This window comes from Candoia aspera, chromosome 10 (assembly GCF_035149785.1).
Source record: "Candoia aspera isolate rCanAsp1 chromosome 10, rCanAsp1.hap2, whole genome shotgun sequence".
Taxonomy (NCBI): Eukaryota; Metazoa; Chordata; class Lepidosauria; order Squamata; family Boidae; genus Candoia; species Candoia aspera.
Window position 1 is genome coordinate 26990950 of NC_086162.1, and position 14208 is coordinate 27005157.

A 14208-nucleotide genomic window follows, 5' to 3' on the forward strand; every position below is an offset into this window, starting at 1 on the left:
GGGTATGCTCGTTTGTAGCAATTGTGCAATGCCATGAACTGAAGCCAACATCTTATCCTCCTGATACTGGGTACTGTTCTTAGACTTTTGGAGCTGGGTTAGGGTTGGTTGGGAGGGCTGTAGCTATCATGCATTCATCAACCCTAGCAAGCCAGACCCTTTTCAATCAGTTCCAATGGTTTGTAAGTGGGATGGCTTTTAGGAGGCCCAGTCAGATCAGAGCCTGGGAAAGATGAATCTGTGAAAAGCACTCTGACCTTTGGAGGGAATAAGGTGCTGAAAAAATCTGCCAGTAGGAGAGAAAGAAGAATCCCAACATGTGCTTTGCCTCCCAAATGTTGACCTTCTCCAACAACTCACTCTAGCATGCAACATCTAATCAACTCTTTTCCATGTGTGAAGAGTTGGCTGGCTACCTGGTCTTTGTACACCTGCATCTGGGACATCTTGCTATGTTGATCATTCTGAACTAGGACAATTGGGCAAGGCTTTAGAGCTGTAATGGCAATTATTCTACAGGTAGTCCTCAAATTATGACCATTTGTTCAGCAACCATTCAAAGTTACAATGACACTGCATGAGGGGGACTTACAACCAGTCCATGAAGTTGTGGCCATTGCAGTGTCCTCATGGTCACATGACTGCCATATGTGACTTGGTTTCTGGTCACCCCTTGGCAACAATGTGATGGCTCTGTACCATGCTTGCTGCACAGACACACCATTGTGCTTGCCTAGCAGTTCCCAAACTCACCAGGCCCATAGGGACACAGAACTGATCCCAAAGGTGGCTCCTCCCTGCATCTTAGAATTCTGCATGCTATGTTGAGATAAGAGGGAAAACACCACTCTGACACTGGAACACCCTACTCTGGCTTTAGGCTGCCTTGGCAGCAGGCTGGTGAGGAGATGGAGGCAAGGTTGTGAGGACATGGCCTCAACAATAGGTTAGTGGGCGAGATGCCTTCATTCTGCAGCATGCAGGACATGTGCAGAAGCCTGAATGTCCTCAGGGGCTAGGGAAGACATGCTTCTCACCTGCTCTTCCAGAGCCCTGAGGGTGTTCAGTAATTTAGGAGCCAAACAGCATTTTTCAACTTGGAAGATCTGTAGGATCAACATTTGGGAGATGAAGGTACCCAATAAATGCCACAGTAGTATCCTATTGTGAAAGGTGAAAGGTCCCCTGTGCAAGCACTGAGTCATGTCTGACCCTTTGGGGGGATGCCACTTTCGTGACATTTTCCTGGCAGACTATAGCGGGGTGGTTTGCCATTGCCTTCCCCAGTCGTCACCTTCCCCAGCAAGCTGGGTACTCATTTTACCAGCCTCGGAAGGATGGAAGGCTTAGTCAACCTGAGGCGGCTACCCAAGAATCCAGCTTCTGCTGGGATTGAATTCGGGTCACAGGGAGAGTTTCAGCTGCAATACTGCCGCCTACCACTCTGCGCCACACAAGGGTGTAGTATCCTATTAATGTTTGACTTAATTCAGTGCCTTCCATCAGGCAACCCTTTTTTGTAAACTTTCAACTTCCTCTTTTGGAGCGTCCAAGTCCCTCCTTGCAAAATTGCCTTTCAGAGTCCTCTTTCCATATTTCGGAGTCCTCTTGATCAGAGGCATCAGAGCAACGCCTGCCTGGGTCTTGTTCCCCACTGTAAGTGCCATTTCTATGTGTACAATTGTCTCTCTCTTCCCACTGGGAACCTTGAGGATGTGGGGATCCAGGGGAGGAAGGAGAATTCTTCCTCAGGCCTTTACACATTGGATTCATTTTCCTGTTAAACTGTATATCTTTTAATGGTGTTTATTTGCTGTTTGGTTGCCTGTTTGCACTTTTGTATCACAAGGGACCTTTCCTGTCCTTTGGATACAAATGATTAACAAGAGTGAAGTGGGATTTGCCTGCAACAATTTTTGTTCCCAAGTGGTGGAAGAAAAATCCAGGAGGGGGCTCCTCCTCCCTGAAGCCAAGAATAGGAGGGAGACCTTCCTAGCAGAGTCCACTGCAGGGCTGGCAAAGCAGATGCCCATCCCATCCCATCCGGTTCCAGGGTGGCAAAGCTCCTGGGCAATCCACAGCAAAACAGGGATATGACAGGGGGAAGGACTGCCCCTATTGCCTCAAGCAACAACATCCTCATCCAGCCTAATGGCAGGTTTGGCTATAGGCCAGAGAAATCGAAAAGATTTAATGAGTAATGTTTAGTTTTTAAACTGGACCAAAGATCTTCTCTTAAAACTGTGTTGGGAACTATCTTTAGGAGGTCCCCTCCTCATTCCTGCCTGTCTAGCACTTCTGTGGGCTGCAAATGTCCTGGCATTTGACTCTTCTTGCTGAAGAACAGCGTCCTTTTGGTGTTCTGAGTTAGCTTCCATTTGCTGCTCAAAGAACAGATTAAGCAATGTATGTGGGGAAAAAAATCTGCGGAGTCATCTCTTTATATGTCTTTACTCTTTGTGGTTGTTCCTTCCCATGACCACAGAACTTCAGAAGAGAACTAGACCCTATGTACAAAAGCAAGCTGCCCAGAGTCATTTGTAGTTGGGCATCCTCTAAATTTAATGTAGGATATTCCCTTTATTAGGACCCCACTAAATGGAACAAGAGAGCCAGTTTGGTGTAGTGTTAGAGAGTTGGCCAGTTTGGTGTAGTGGTTAAGACACTGGGCTAGAAACCAGGAAACCATGAATTCTACTCCCTCCTTAGGCACAAAGCCAGCTGGGTGACCTTGGGCCAGTCACTCCCACTCAGCCCTAGGAAGAAAGAGGCAATGGCAAACCACTCCCGAAAAACCTTGTCAAGAAAGCTGCAGGGACTTGTCCAGGCAGTCACTGAGAATCAGACATGATAGAATGGATTTTTAAAAAATGGCACAAAAGAGCTTGTAAGCTTTAAGTTACTGAGAACTCTTCCTCAGGTAAGATTATGAAAAATAAGGGATGAGAAAGCAGAAGGCAAAATTACCAAGAGAACTGCAGTACCAAGTTAGCTCAAAGTGTAAAGCCATTAGTGGACGGCTAGGACCACCGAATAGAGCAGAGCTTAACACAGTGGAGAAGCTGCACACAGAAAAAGAATATTATCTTAAATAGCTTTAATGAGCACGTCAGAGAAATACAGGTTATTGATCTTACACACTCAGCCCTCCCAAGCATAAAGAATCACATGCTTAGACAAAGCAGGTCTAAAAGTAAAAAGAGTCTTACTGATTTTATTCTTGGTTCAGTTACATCCATCTTTGGTGAAAAATGAAATGCTTTGTTTCTGCTGTTCCCTAAACTTAATGAACTCTTAGCCCTCATAGCTGCCAAGAGCTGTGTGCAGAAAATGGGAAAAATCCTTCTTCAAGGCCCAAGCATGTGGCCATAACGGAGGGAGAGAGAGCAGCATGCTTGCTTCCTCCTCAGTTGGTGGAAGGAGGAGGAAGAGAGAGAGGGAGTGGCAACAAACAGCTTCCTCGCACATAGAGAATTGCATCATGGGATCAACTCACCTATATGCTGATGAGGCACGCTGATTTGTTAAGATCTCCAACAAAGTGGAGGTGATAAATTTACTCAGATGGAGATATCATTGCTGTCAGTTAAAACTAGCATTCAGGGGAAAAGATGCCACCAGGCTGGGCCCTAGTAGAGGAGGTAGAAGAAGCAATTTGCCAAAGTTTATTAAAATTTTAAAACTGTCCAATAGCTGAAGCTCTCTGGGCGGTTCACAGTAAAATGCACTAAAATATACAACTGGAATAAAAACATATACAATAAAATGAAATGCAAAATGAAAAGCATATACAAACTAGGCAGCAGCATGATGGTCATTCAAAATTTAAAATGATGCAAATTAAAATGCAGTTAAAAGCCAGAGGAAGGAAAAGGGTATTGGTGCTATATTTTGCCTGAAGTCCTTGTACAGTTCTGAATTTATACCGCTATACATATCTTCTGGCCTGTGTATAGTTTGTGAAAGAGGGGAATATTGTTTCTGCCCAGTATAGGATGGAACCTGTAGTGGCAGTTTTTTTTATATAGCTGGGCTTGCAAACACACTTGATGAAGCCAGGATGGGGTGGATCCTTTGCAGTTGATCTATTTGTGGGAGGGCAGCTCTCTTAGAGGACCAGGCTATCATACAAAGCCATAATTCAATGTATTTGCTTGGACACTGCATCTTATATGAACCTGCATTGCTTTGTTGATCTATATTTAGCATGTTGCATAAACCCTGTGTTTGTGGCACTAAAATATTTACTTTCATATTCAGCCACTATTTCTAAATATTAGATATGCACACACTGTCTCTTGCTGTGCCATTGGCTTCTTCTCAAGCCAGTCCACACTTTTTAAACCATACATTTTAATTTTAATTGTATCTTATTTCGGCTGATACTGATTTTTTTTTTCCGGCCATCAGATGCTTCAGAGTACGCATTTCCCCATCATCTTTACTTCCCCATGTTCTGGGTTTTACCAATTTCCTATTTTACTAACAATTGAGAACTCACCAGAACGGATAGAACTCCAAACTGGATTTAAAAAACAATTATCCCAGAAGCAGAAATCTATCCTGAATCTTGGTAGTCCTTGAGTTACAATGGCAATTGGGACCAGAATTTGTCACTAAGGGATCCAGTCATAAAACATGACTTAGCAATGGCAATCCCAGCGGTCCTGGTTGCTGTTGTATCCCCAGGACCGTGCGGATTGTGAAGTGGGAAGAAGTGGGAGTCCCAGGTAAGGCGTGTGGGGGTTGTGGGTGCCATGAGGGGGTGTGCTGCAGGCAGGTGCTACAGAGCGTGGCCAAGCCAGCGGGGGCCACGGGTGGGCACTAGGGAGTGTGGGCGGGTTGGTGCGGGCTGCAAGCAGGCCGGTGGAGGCTGTGGGCAGGTGCTATGGAGTGGGGGCAGGTGGGAGGTTGCTACGGAGTATGAGATCCCTGGGATCTCGTACTCATAGCGGGGCTCCTCGGGAGAAAAGGCATCAGGAGTGACTCATGGGAGCTACTTGCAACCTTCCCTGCCAGATTCCCCACTGCCTTTGCTTGTGGGAAGCCGGCAGGGAAGGTTGCAAATGGTGATCACCTGATCGCAGGGTGCTTGGCAACTGGTCATAAGTGTGAACGGGTTGCTAAGTGCCCAGATCGCGATTGGGTGACTGTGGGGGCGCTAGGATGGCCAGAAATCCGAGGACTGGTCGTAACCACCATTTGTTAAGCACCATCGTAACTGCGGTTGCTGAATGAATGGTCATAGGTGAAGGACCATTGCAATGTCCAGGTGGTCTTCAAGGGTAGTCTCCTTTAGAGCACGTCACAGTAGTCCACCCATGAGGCAACAAGTGCATGAGTGATCGCAGCCAGTGCCTTCTACCTCCAGGAAACTAACCCTAGCTTTCTGCAGGAGCGGCAATTTCAGAAAATGACCTGAACTCCACCCCTGGCCCTTGCTGAGATTCTAGCCATTTATCAGGGACTGCTTTGGGACTGGTTCCAGCCTTGGTCTACTTACTCCGGCCTTCTGCTTTAAAGGAGAAATCTATATCCAGAAGAGGGAGGGACAAGCAGAATTGGACTCTGTGTACATGACAGCACATTTCCCCCTCATGAAGATGGAAGTTGCTTCTGAGATGAAAGTGCTGGCTCGGAACTCTTAGCCCTTGCATTAACTGCCCACCCGGACTGATTTACACATGGCCGCAATGCAAAGAGCACACGCTCCAACTCTCCTCCTGGCAGGATGCAGTTCTCTAGGTGCCAGACCTTACCTATCCCTACAACATAGCAAGGCAGAAGGAAAGCCTTCTGACTGACCATGTCATAAAACAAAAAGCAGGCAGAGCCACCAACAAAGAGGGACTCCTTAAAGTGAAATACTGCCCCCCCAAAGTATGCTGGCAGGTGCTCTCACTAAACCTTTGCTCAGAGATAGAAAGAACCTGTACAGGGATTCCTAAGCCAGTTTTATTTCCAGATCGTTTACACACAGGAGTGCCACAGCTTAAGGCTGCAGTGCAGACCCAGGACCTATCGCTCTGCCTGTTCTTTGTCTAAGACATTGCTAATCTTGGGCCAATTCCTTCTGACTGAAAGGCCCTTTCTCCTGTCTGTTTGTCCAGCTGATTTTTCTAGGAACCGAAGAGACAGCAGACTGAGCCTCACTGGTTCCTGCCAGGGAATCTCTAAGCCTTCCACTCAAAACCCTTGGTGCGGCTGCCACCAGCTTTTACTCCAAATAAACCCTACTGCTCTGATTTACTCAAGGGGAGGCAAGTGGCAGTTCCCCTTCCTTTGGTAGTCTGGCCCGAAGGGAATGTTTGTACTACAGGGTAGTTCCTTCGCCCAGAATAAGCCTTGCTGATTCCACCAGAAGCGAGAGGAGCAAGAGAAAAGGAGAAGGGACGATCAATTGCTCCCGCGGAGGCTGATCTCAGATCGCTGCTCTCTCCTTCCAGGATCTCCCACAAACACCCACAGGCAAAGCCACAACCACCCAGACCACTATCCACAAAATAACTCAGAACCTGTACTGCATCCAGCTTCTCAAATCCCAAAACAGTGGTTAGCGACTTTCAGCCAGTCACCCTCTCTCAGCCCTATCTCACAGGATTGTGGCTATGGAGAAAAACTGGAGGAGGGAGTGCTGCCTTAGGCCTCCTTGTATAAAGGTGCAACATAATTTAATAAATGGCAAGAATCGGGGCTCCTTTCCTTACCTGGGGATGAGATGAAAACAAAAGCAAACTGAAGCTGCCACCCTCTTCTTTTAAAAGTTCATCTTCTGTTATTTATTGGTTCCTCTTAGTTTGATCCCCCAGAGCTCTGGATACTTCTGCTCTATTCATCTCGGTTTATAGGTCTGCTTTTCTCCCAACCCTTTCAGTACCTGAATCTTCTGTAATGGAACCTGCCTCCCTCCCCAATAACCCATAGCTTATTCTGATGCTTTGGGGACAAAGAGCACAGCTTCATTTCCTTGTTCAAGGAAGCCATGATTCCTAAGGGAAAGACATCACTTGTCCAGGGGGAAAAGCCCCAAACGTTTACACTAGCCCTGGGCTTGCTGGAAGGGCAGCACTAGAAGACACTCCACTGCTTTTACTTTTATGAACAGGGCAGAAGTTAATAAACCAAACACAAATATTATGTCTGTGGATGCCACAGGGTGAAATTTAACTAAAAACAGAGGAAGCAAATAGGCAGCCAGGATGAGTAGCTCCCTAATCCCACAGCAGCTGGAGTGTCTTCGGAGTCTGGCCCTGGATGCAAGAGCAGGCCATGGCTTTGATGTCCTCCTCCACCAATCTTGGCTGTTTCAGAGCCTGTGCGCACCTTGGTGCTCTATGGACAGCTGCTCCCCCTACACTGCAAGCAGCTCAGCAAGCTTTTGGAACACCCTCGCAGCCACCCCACACCTCCCATGTGGGTACAGCCAGAACCTCCCTGTTCTGGAGGTTGAGTGGCTTCCTGCAAATGGGATTAGGGGAGAGGGACCCACTTGTCTTTCCTTGCTCAATGATAAATGAAAACAAAATTACCTTGAGATCAGAGCAGGGCGTTTTGCAGAATTTCAGCTTTTAAACACCCCTTCACCCAACAGGGAATGCCGGGCATCAGAAGTGCACTGTTCTGAGCCTACGAGCAAGATGAAGCTGGCTTCCACCTCTCGGGGGTGGTGAGACCACTAACACCCGCCTCCTTTCTTGTCTCTTTGCAGAACTCCCCGTCATTCAGAGATGGATTACCCTATGGGAGATTTTCCTAATGTTTTTGAATATAATTATTCAAACTCTAATTTCTCAGAGGTACCGCTCAGCTTCGAGAGCAGCCTGAGCCCAATCATCCTGGTGACTATTGTCCTCTATGCCCTGGTCTTTCTAGTTGGCACGCTGGGCAACGGGGCTGTCATCTGGGTTGTGGGGTTCCAGATGCAGCGCACAGTGGGCTCAGTCTGGTTCCTTAATCTCTCAGTGGCAGACCTGATCTGCTGCCTGTCTCTGCCTATGTTGGCCACATCCCTGGGCTCCGAGAACAGCTGGGTGCTGGGAGACTTTGCCTGTAGGCTCTTGCCCTCTTTCATCATCCTTGACATGTTTGCCAGCATCCTGCTGCTGACCCTAATTAGCATGGATCGGTGTGCCCTTGTGGTGAGGCCCATCTGGTGCCAGAATCATCGTTCGACCCGGCTAGCCTGGAAACTGTGTGGTGTGGCCTGGACCTCTGCTACCCTGCTCACTCTGCCCTCCTTCATGACTAGAATGACAAGATACTATGAGTTTTATAACCTGACTACCTGTGTGGTCGACTATGGCATCTTTGGCACAAATCACAGAACTGCCGAAATCTCTGTGGCAGTCATGCGCTTCCTCATTGGTTTCCTTATTCCTTCTGTAGCCTTCAGCCTCTTCTACGGGCTGCTGGTTTTGCGGGTACGCAGCAGTCGCTTTGCCCACTCCAAGAAGACCCTGAAAGTGGTCCTGGTGGTTGTTGTGAGCTTTTTTGTCTGCTGGGCTCCTTATCATGTGGCTGGCCTGATCATGGCCAGCATGGATCGGTGGAATCCCCTCTTTCTTTTGGTGAACACGCTGGACCCCCTGACTGTGGCTCTTGCCTACATCAACAGCTGCATCAACCCCATCATCTACGTCATCGCAGGCCAAGACTTCAAGGCCAAAATCCGGCGCTCGCTGACTGCTGTGTTGCACAACATCCTGAGTGAGGAAACTTTAGCAGCCACCTCCCAGGCTGAGGGGAAAGCTCAGAACACCTGCACCACTACAGAGGATCAGAGCACTAACACCACCCTGTAAGGAAAAGCCAGCTATCCCTCCAGCTATCTGCTTGCTCCCCTCCAGCTGATCAAATAAAGCCGTGCACAGATTTGCAACAGATTGCATTTGCAGCAGCTACCCCAGTGACCATTTCTCACTGACTTTGCTTTGTGCTGGGGGCCAACTGCCTACTGATCCAATTATGTAGCTTACTTACTAGGCTACCGCTTCTCCCTTATGAAGTGGTAAAAATAAATAAGTGGACAGAAACATATTTAAGTCTTCATGTATTAATTTGTCTCATTATGTCTCTGTATGTATACATATGCAAGTTAGGAAATGTATTACTAATGTTTCATTTATAACTAGTACTTATATGCTGCTCCATTTCTGAGCTGCCTACATTATTGATATTAGAAGATAAAAACCAAAAATCAATGAATACCACAATAACCCATCCATTTGCTGCACCACCATTCGGGATAGCATGATCCTCCTTCTACCCAATTCAATTTCTTTTATGAAATTAAATTCAGAAGAGGAGAACAACAATGGACTAGCCTTCCTGGATATTCTTATCAGCAGAGAAAGCAATAGCAAACTACAAGTTTATTGAAAAGCAACCCATACCAATCAAGTACTGTCAGAGCAACAGCCCAACAGCATACAAAAAAAGTTATGTCAGAATACTCCTTAGACAAGAAAAAAACACATTGTAATAAACCAGAACTGCAAGAAGCAAAAATAAGACAATGTATACAACATGTTCCAACCCATGTGATGCCATTAAAAAGATCCATCCATTCAACCAATCACAACACAACCAGCACAACCCATGAAAAAGACAACTCACTCATAGATCAAAACTACCTCATATACTATCAAAAGGTTACCACAATTCCTGGGCATCACCATAGCAAAGCACCCTAAGTGAACCCAAAGGCCCAACAGGCAAAGTAGGAAGAACAGGGATCCTTCACATCACACCACGCAAGGACAGTGAAAACCACCACACAGGACAAACACACAGAAGACTGGCAGAACACATCTGTGAGCCTCAACTGGTGGCCGGAAGACATAACCAAAGCTCTTTAATTTCACAACATGTGACAAGTTCAAACACAATTTCAATTTGGAAAGAGTAGACAATTTAGTTGTTATTCGTTTAGTCGCTTCTGACTCGTGACTTCATGGACCAGCCCACGCCAGAGCTTCCTGTCAGTTGTCAACACCCCCAGCTCCCCCAGGGACGAGTCCGTCACCTCTAGAATATCATCCATCCACCTTACCCTTGGTCGGCCCTTCTTCCTTTTGCCTTCCACTCTCCCTAGCATCAGCATCTTCTCCAGGGTGTCCTGTCTTCTCGTTATGTGGCCAAAGTATTTCAGTTTTGCCTTTAATATCATTCCCGCAAGTGAGCAGTCTGACTTTATTTCCTGGAGTATGGACTGGTTTGATCTTCTTGCAGTCCAAGGCACTCTCAGAATTTTCCTCCAACATCACAGTTCCAAAGCATCTATCTTCCTTCTCTCAGCCTTCCTTATGGTCCAGCTCTCGCAGCCATACGTTACTACAGGGAAGACCATTGCTTTAACTATGCGGACCTTTGTTGTCAGCGTGATGTCTCTGCTCTTAACTATTTTATCAAGATTTGTCATTGCTCTTTTCCCAAGGATTAAGCGTCTTCTGATTTCCTGACTGCAGTCAGCATCTGCAGTAATCTTCGCACCTAGAAATACAAAGTCTTTCACTGCTTCTACATTTTCTCCCTCTATTTGCCAGTTATCAATCAAGCTGGTTGCCATAATCTTGGTTTTTTTGAGGTTTAGCTGCAAACCAGCTTTTGCACTTTCTTCTTTCACCTTCATCATAAGGCTCCTCAGTTCCTCTTCGCTTTCAGCCATCAAAGTGGTATCATCTGCATATCTGAGATTAATGTTTCTTCCAGCGATTTTAACTCCAGCCTTGGATTCCTCAAGCCCAGCTTGTCGCATGATGTGTTCTGCGTACAAGTTGAATAGGTAGGGTGAGAGTATACAGCCCTGCCGTACTCCTTTCCCAATCTTAAACCAGTCCGTTGTTCCGTGGTCTGTTCTTACTGTTGCTACTTGGTCATTATACAGATTCTTCAGGAGGCAGACAAGATGACTTGGTATCCCCATACCACTAAGAGCTTGCCACAATTTGTTATGGTCCACACAGTCAAAGGCTTTAGAATAGTCAATAAAACAGAAATAGATGTTTTTCTGAAACTCCCTGGCTTTTTCCATTATCCAGCAGATATTGGCAATTTGGTCCCTAGTTCCTCTGCCTTTTCTAAACCCAGCTTGTACATCTGGCAATTCTCACTCCATGAATTGCTGAAGTCTACCTTGCAGGATCTTGAGCATTACCTTACTGGCATGTGAAATGAGTGCCACTGTTCGATAGCTTGAACATTCTTTAATGTTTCCCTTTTTTGGTATGGGGATATAAGTTGATTTTTTCCAATCTGATGGCCATTCTTGTGTTTTCCAAATTTGCTGGCATATAGCATGCATTACCTTGACAGCATCTTCTTGCAAGATTTTGAACAGTTCAGCTGGGATGCCGTCGTCTCCTGCTGCCTTATTAGCAATGCTTCTTAAGGCCCATTCAACCTCACTCTTCAGGATGTCTGGCTCTAGCTCACTGACCACACCGTCAAAGCTATCCCCGATATTGTTATCCTTCCTATACAGGTCTTCCGTATATTCTTGCCACCTTTTCTTGATCTCTTCTTCTTCTGTTAGGTCCTTGCCATCTTTGTTTTTGATCATACCCATTTTTGCCTGGAATTTACCTCCAATGTTTCTAATGTTCTGGAAGAGATCTCTTGTCCTTCCTATTCTATTGTCTTCTTCCACTTCTGCGCATTGCTTGTTTAAAAATAATTCCTTATCTCTTCTGGCTAACCTCTGGAATTTTGCATTTAATTGGGCATATCTCCCCCTATCACTGTTGCCTTTTGCTTTCCTTCTTTCTTGGGCTACTTCTAGTGTCTCAGCAGACAGCCATTTTGCCTTCTTGGTTTTCTCTTTCTTTGGGATGTATTTTGTTGCTGCCTCCTGAACAATGTTGCAAACTTCTGTCCATAGTTCTTCCGGGACCCTATCTACTAAGTCCAGTCCCTTAAATCTATTCTTCACCTCCACTGCATATTCCTTAGGAATATTAGTGAGCTCATATCTAGCTGATCTGTGGGTCTTCCCTAATCTCTTTAGTCTGATCCTAAATTGTGCAAGAAGTAGTTCGTGATCTGAACTACAGTCAGCTCCAGGCCTTGTTTTTACCGACTGTACAGATGTCCACCACCTTTGGCTGCAAAGGATGTAGTCAATTTTATTTCGGTGTTGTCCATCTGGTGAAGTCCACATATAAAGCCATCTCTCAGGTTGTTGGAAGAGAGTGTTTGTTATGCAGTGAATTGTCTTGGCAAAATTCTATCAGCCTGTGTCCTGCTTCGTTTTGTTCTCCCAGGCCATACTTACCTGTAATTCCAGGTGTCATTTGACTGCCCACCTTAGCATTCCAGTCTCCTGTGATGAAAGTAACATCTCTTTTAGGCGTGTTGTCCAGTAGGTGCTGCAGATCCTCATAGAACTGCTCTACTTCAGCTTCTTCAGCATCTGTGATTGGGGCGTATATTTGGATCACTGTGATGTTAGATGGCTTGCCCTGAATTTGAATTGAGATCATTCTATCGTTTTTTGGATTGTATCCGAGCTCTGCTTTAGCCACTTTACTATTAATTATGAAGGCTACTCCATTTCTTCTGTGGTCCTCTTGTCCACAGTAGTAGATCTGGTAGTCATTTGATGTGAAGTGGCCCATTCCAGTCCATTTCAGTTCACTGACGCCCAGAATGTCTATCTTTAATCTTGACATCTCACCAATAACCACATCCAATTTGCCCTGGCTCACAGATCTTACATTCCAGGTTCCAATGATGTGTTGATCCTTAGAACATTGGATTCGCCGTTCACCACCAGCACCGTCGGCCGCTAGCTGTCCTTCGGCTTTGAGCTAGCTGCGTCATCACGTCTGGGGCTAGTTGAACTCCTCCTCTGTTCCTCCCCAGTAGCATTTTGACCATCTTCCGACCTGGGGCTCTCATCTTCCAATGGTATACCGACATCTCTGGTTGTACTGATCCATTTAGTTTTCATGGCAAGAATACTGGGGTGGGTTGCCATTACCTTCCCCAGGGATCGCATTTAGTCTGACCTCTCTGTCATGACCTTCCCATCTTGGGTGGCCCTTCACGATTTAGCTCATGGCATCATTGAGGTGCTCAAGCTCCAGCACCATGACAAGGTAACGATCCTTTGCTGAAGAGACGATTTAGACCAGATCTAAAAATGCAAGAGAATTTCTAGAGGATCGGCACTCAGGCAATGAGCCATTAACAGACATACCGAGAGAAGCTCCCTCTAAAAGCCCTTCTGAAAAGGAAGTAACGGAGAACCGTTCCCCAAACAAAGAGGGCTGAAATATTTTTTAAGCCCCGAGAAACAGGATAATATTTGGAAGTGGCTCAGGCAAACCCAAGGTATAAGGGGGGGGGCAAGGGGGAGGCACAGCCCCACAGGGCCACAACTGGGGGGGGGGCAACCGGGGCATGTGCCCCGGGCGCCACGCTGGGGGGGGGGGGCGCCAAAATGGGCGCGGAATCCATGCTTGCCCCGGGTGACACAGACCCTAGTTGCAGCCCTGCAGCCCCATCTCAACAGGTCTGGCCTTCTTGTGGAGCGGATCTCTTGATAGGGTCTGCCTGGTGGGCCAAGCTGCCTTCTGTAAGCAGCCGGCAAACTTTACTAAACTGTACTGCCCCGCGCACTGATGATGGTCACCGAAGCGTCGCCAAGAAGGGAAGCAAGCTCGGAGAACCACACAGCTCACCCTGGGGTGGCGCGGATCTCGCCATCACCCTTGTTCTGTGGCTGCGGTTTCACGGTTCTTCAAGTGGGGAGTAAGGAGCGGGTCGTCTAGAGGGTATCCGGGGGTCAGCTATTCCAAAGGAGGGCGACTGTCACTGATGAGGCTCGAGCCAGCCCCCGAAGAGGCCTCTCTCTTAGGATGGGACCATCGGCAACTCCCCGCCCCCCCGCCGCCCCCCCCCAGCTGGTATTGCATGGGAGGCGTGGGCAAGCAGGACTGCATTTCGCGGCATCGGGATGCAAGGCTGACAGGAAGGCCGGGCCTCCAGGGGCACCTGGGTCTGCTCGGCCAGACGTCTCTCTTTACTTGCCAAAACGGGGCCGGGGGGGCGGGGGTGCTAACTGCTTTTCTCCAGCCCGACGCGCGGCGCGCCGTCTGCTGAGCCCGGGCGCGGGAAGGGGGGGCCGCTTCGGCGTTCTGTCTTCGCAGGACCGCTCCCTGCCCGCCCGGATCAACCGCGGACGGCCCGGCCCCGCCCCGGAGGCCC

General features: G+C 47.4%; 1 protein-coding gene across 1 annotated transcript; it reads left to right on the forward strand.

Moving 5' to 3' along the window:
* Positions 1-1594: 1594 nt before the first annotated feature.
* LOC134503132 (C5a anaphylatoxin chemotactic receptor 1-like) lies at positions 1595-8813 on the forward strand. Its single transcript, XM_063311779.1, has 2 exons — positions 1595-1656; positions 7709-8813. Exon 2 carries the CDS (start codon positions 7728-7730, stop codon positions 8799-8801), a length of 1074 nt encoding a protein of 357 aa, XP_063167849.1. The 5' UTR covers positions 1595-1656; positions 7709-7727; the 3' UTR covers positions 8802-8813.
* The last annotated feature ends 5395 nt before the right edge of the window (positions 8814-14208 follow it).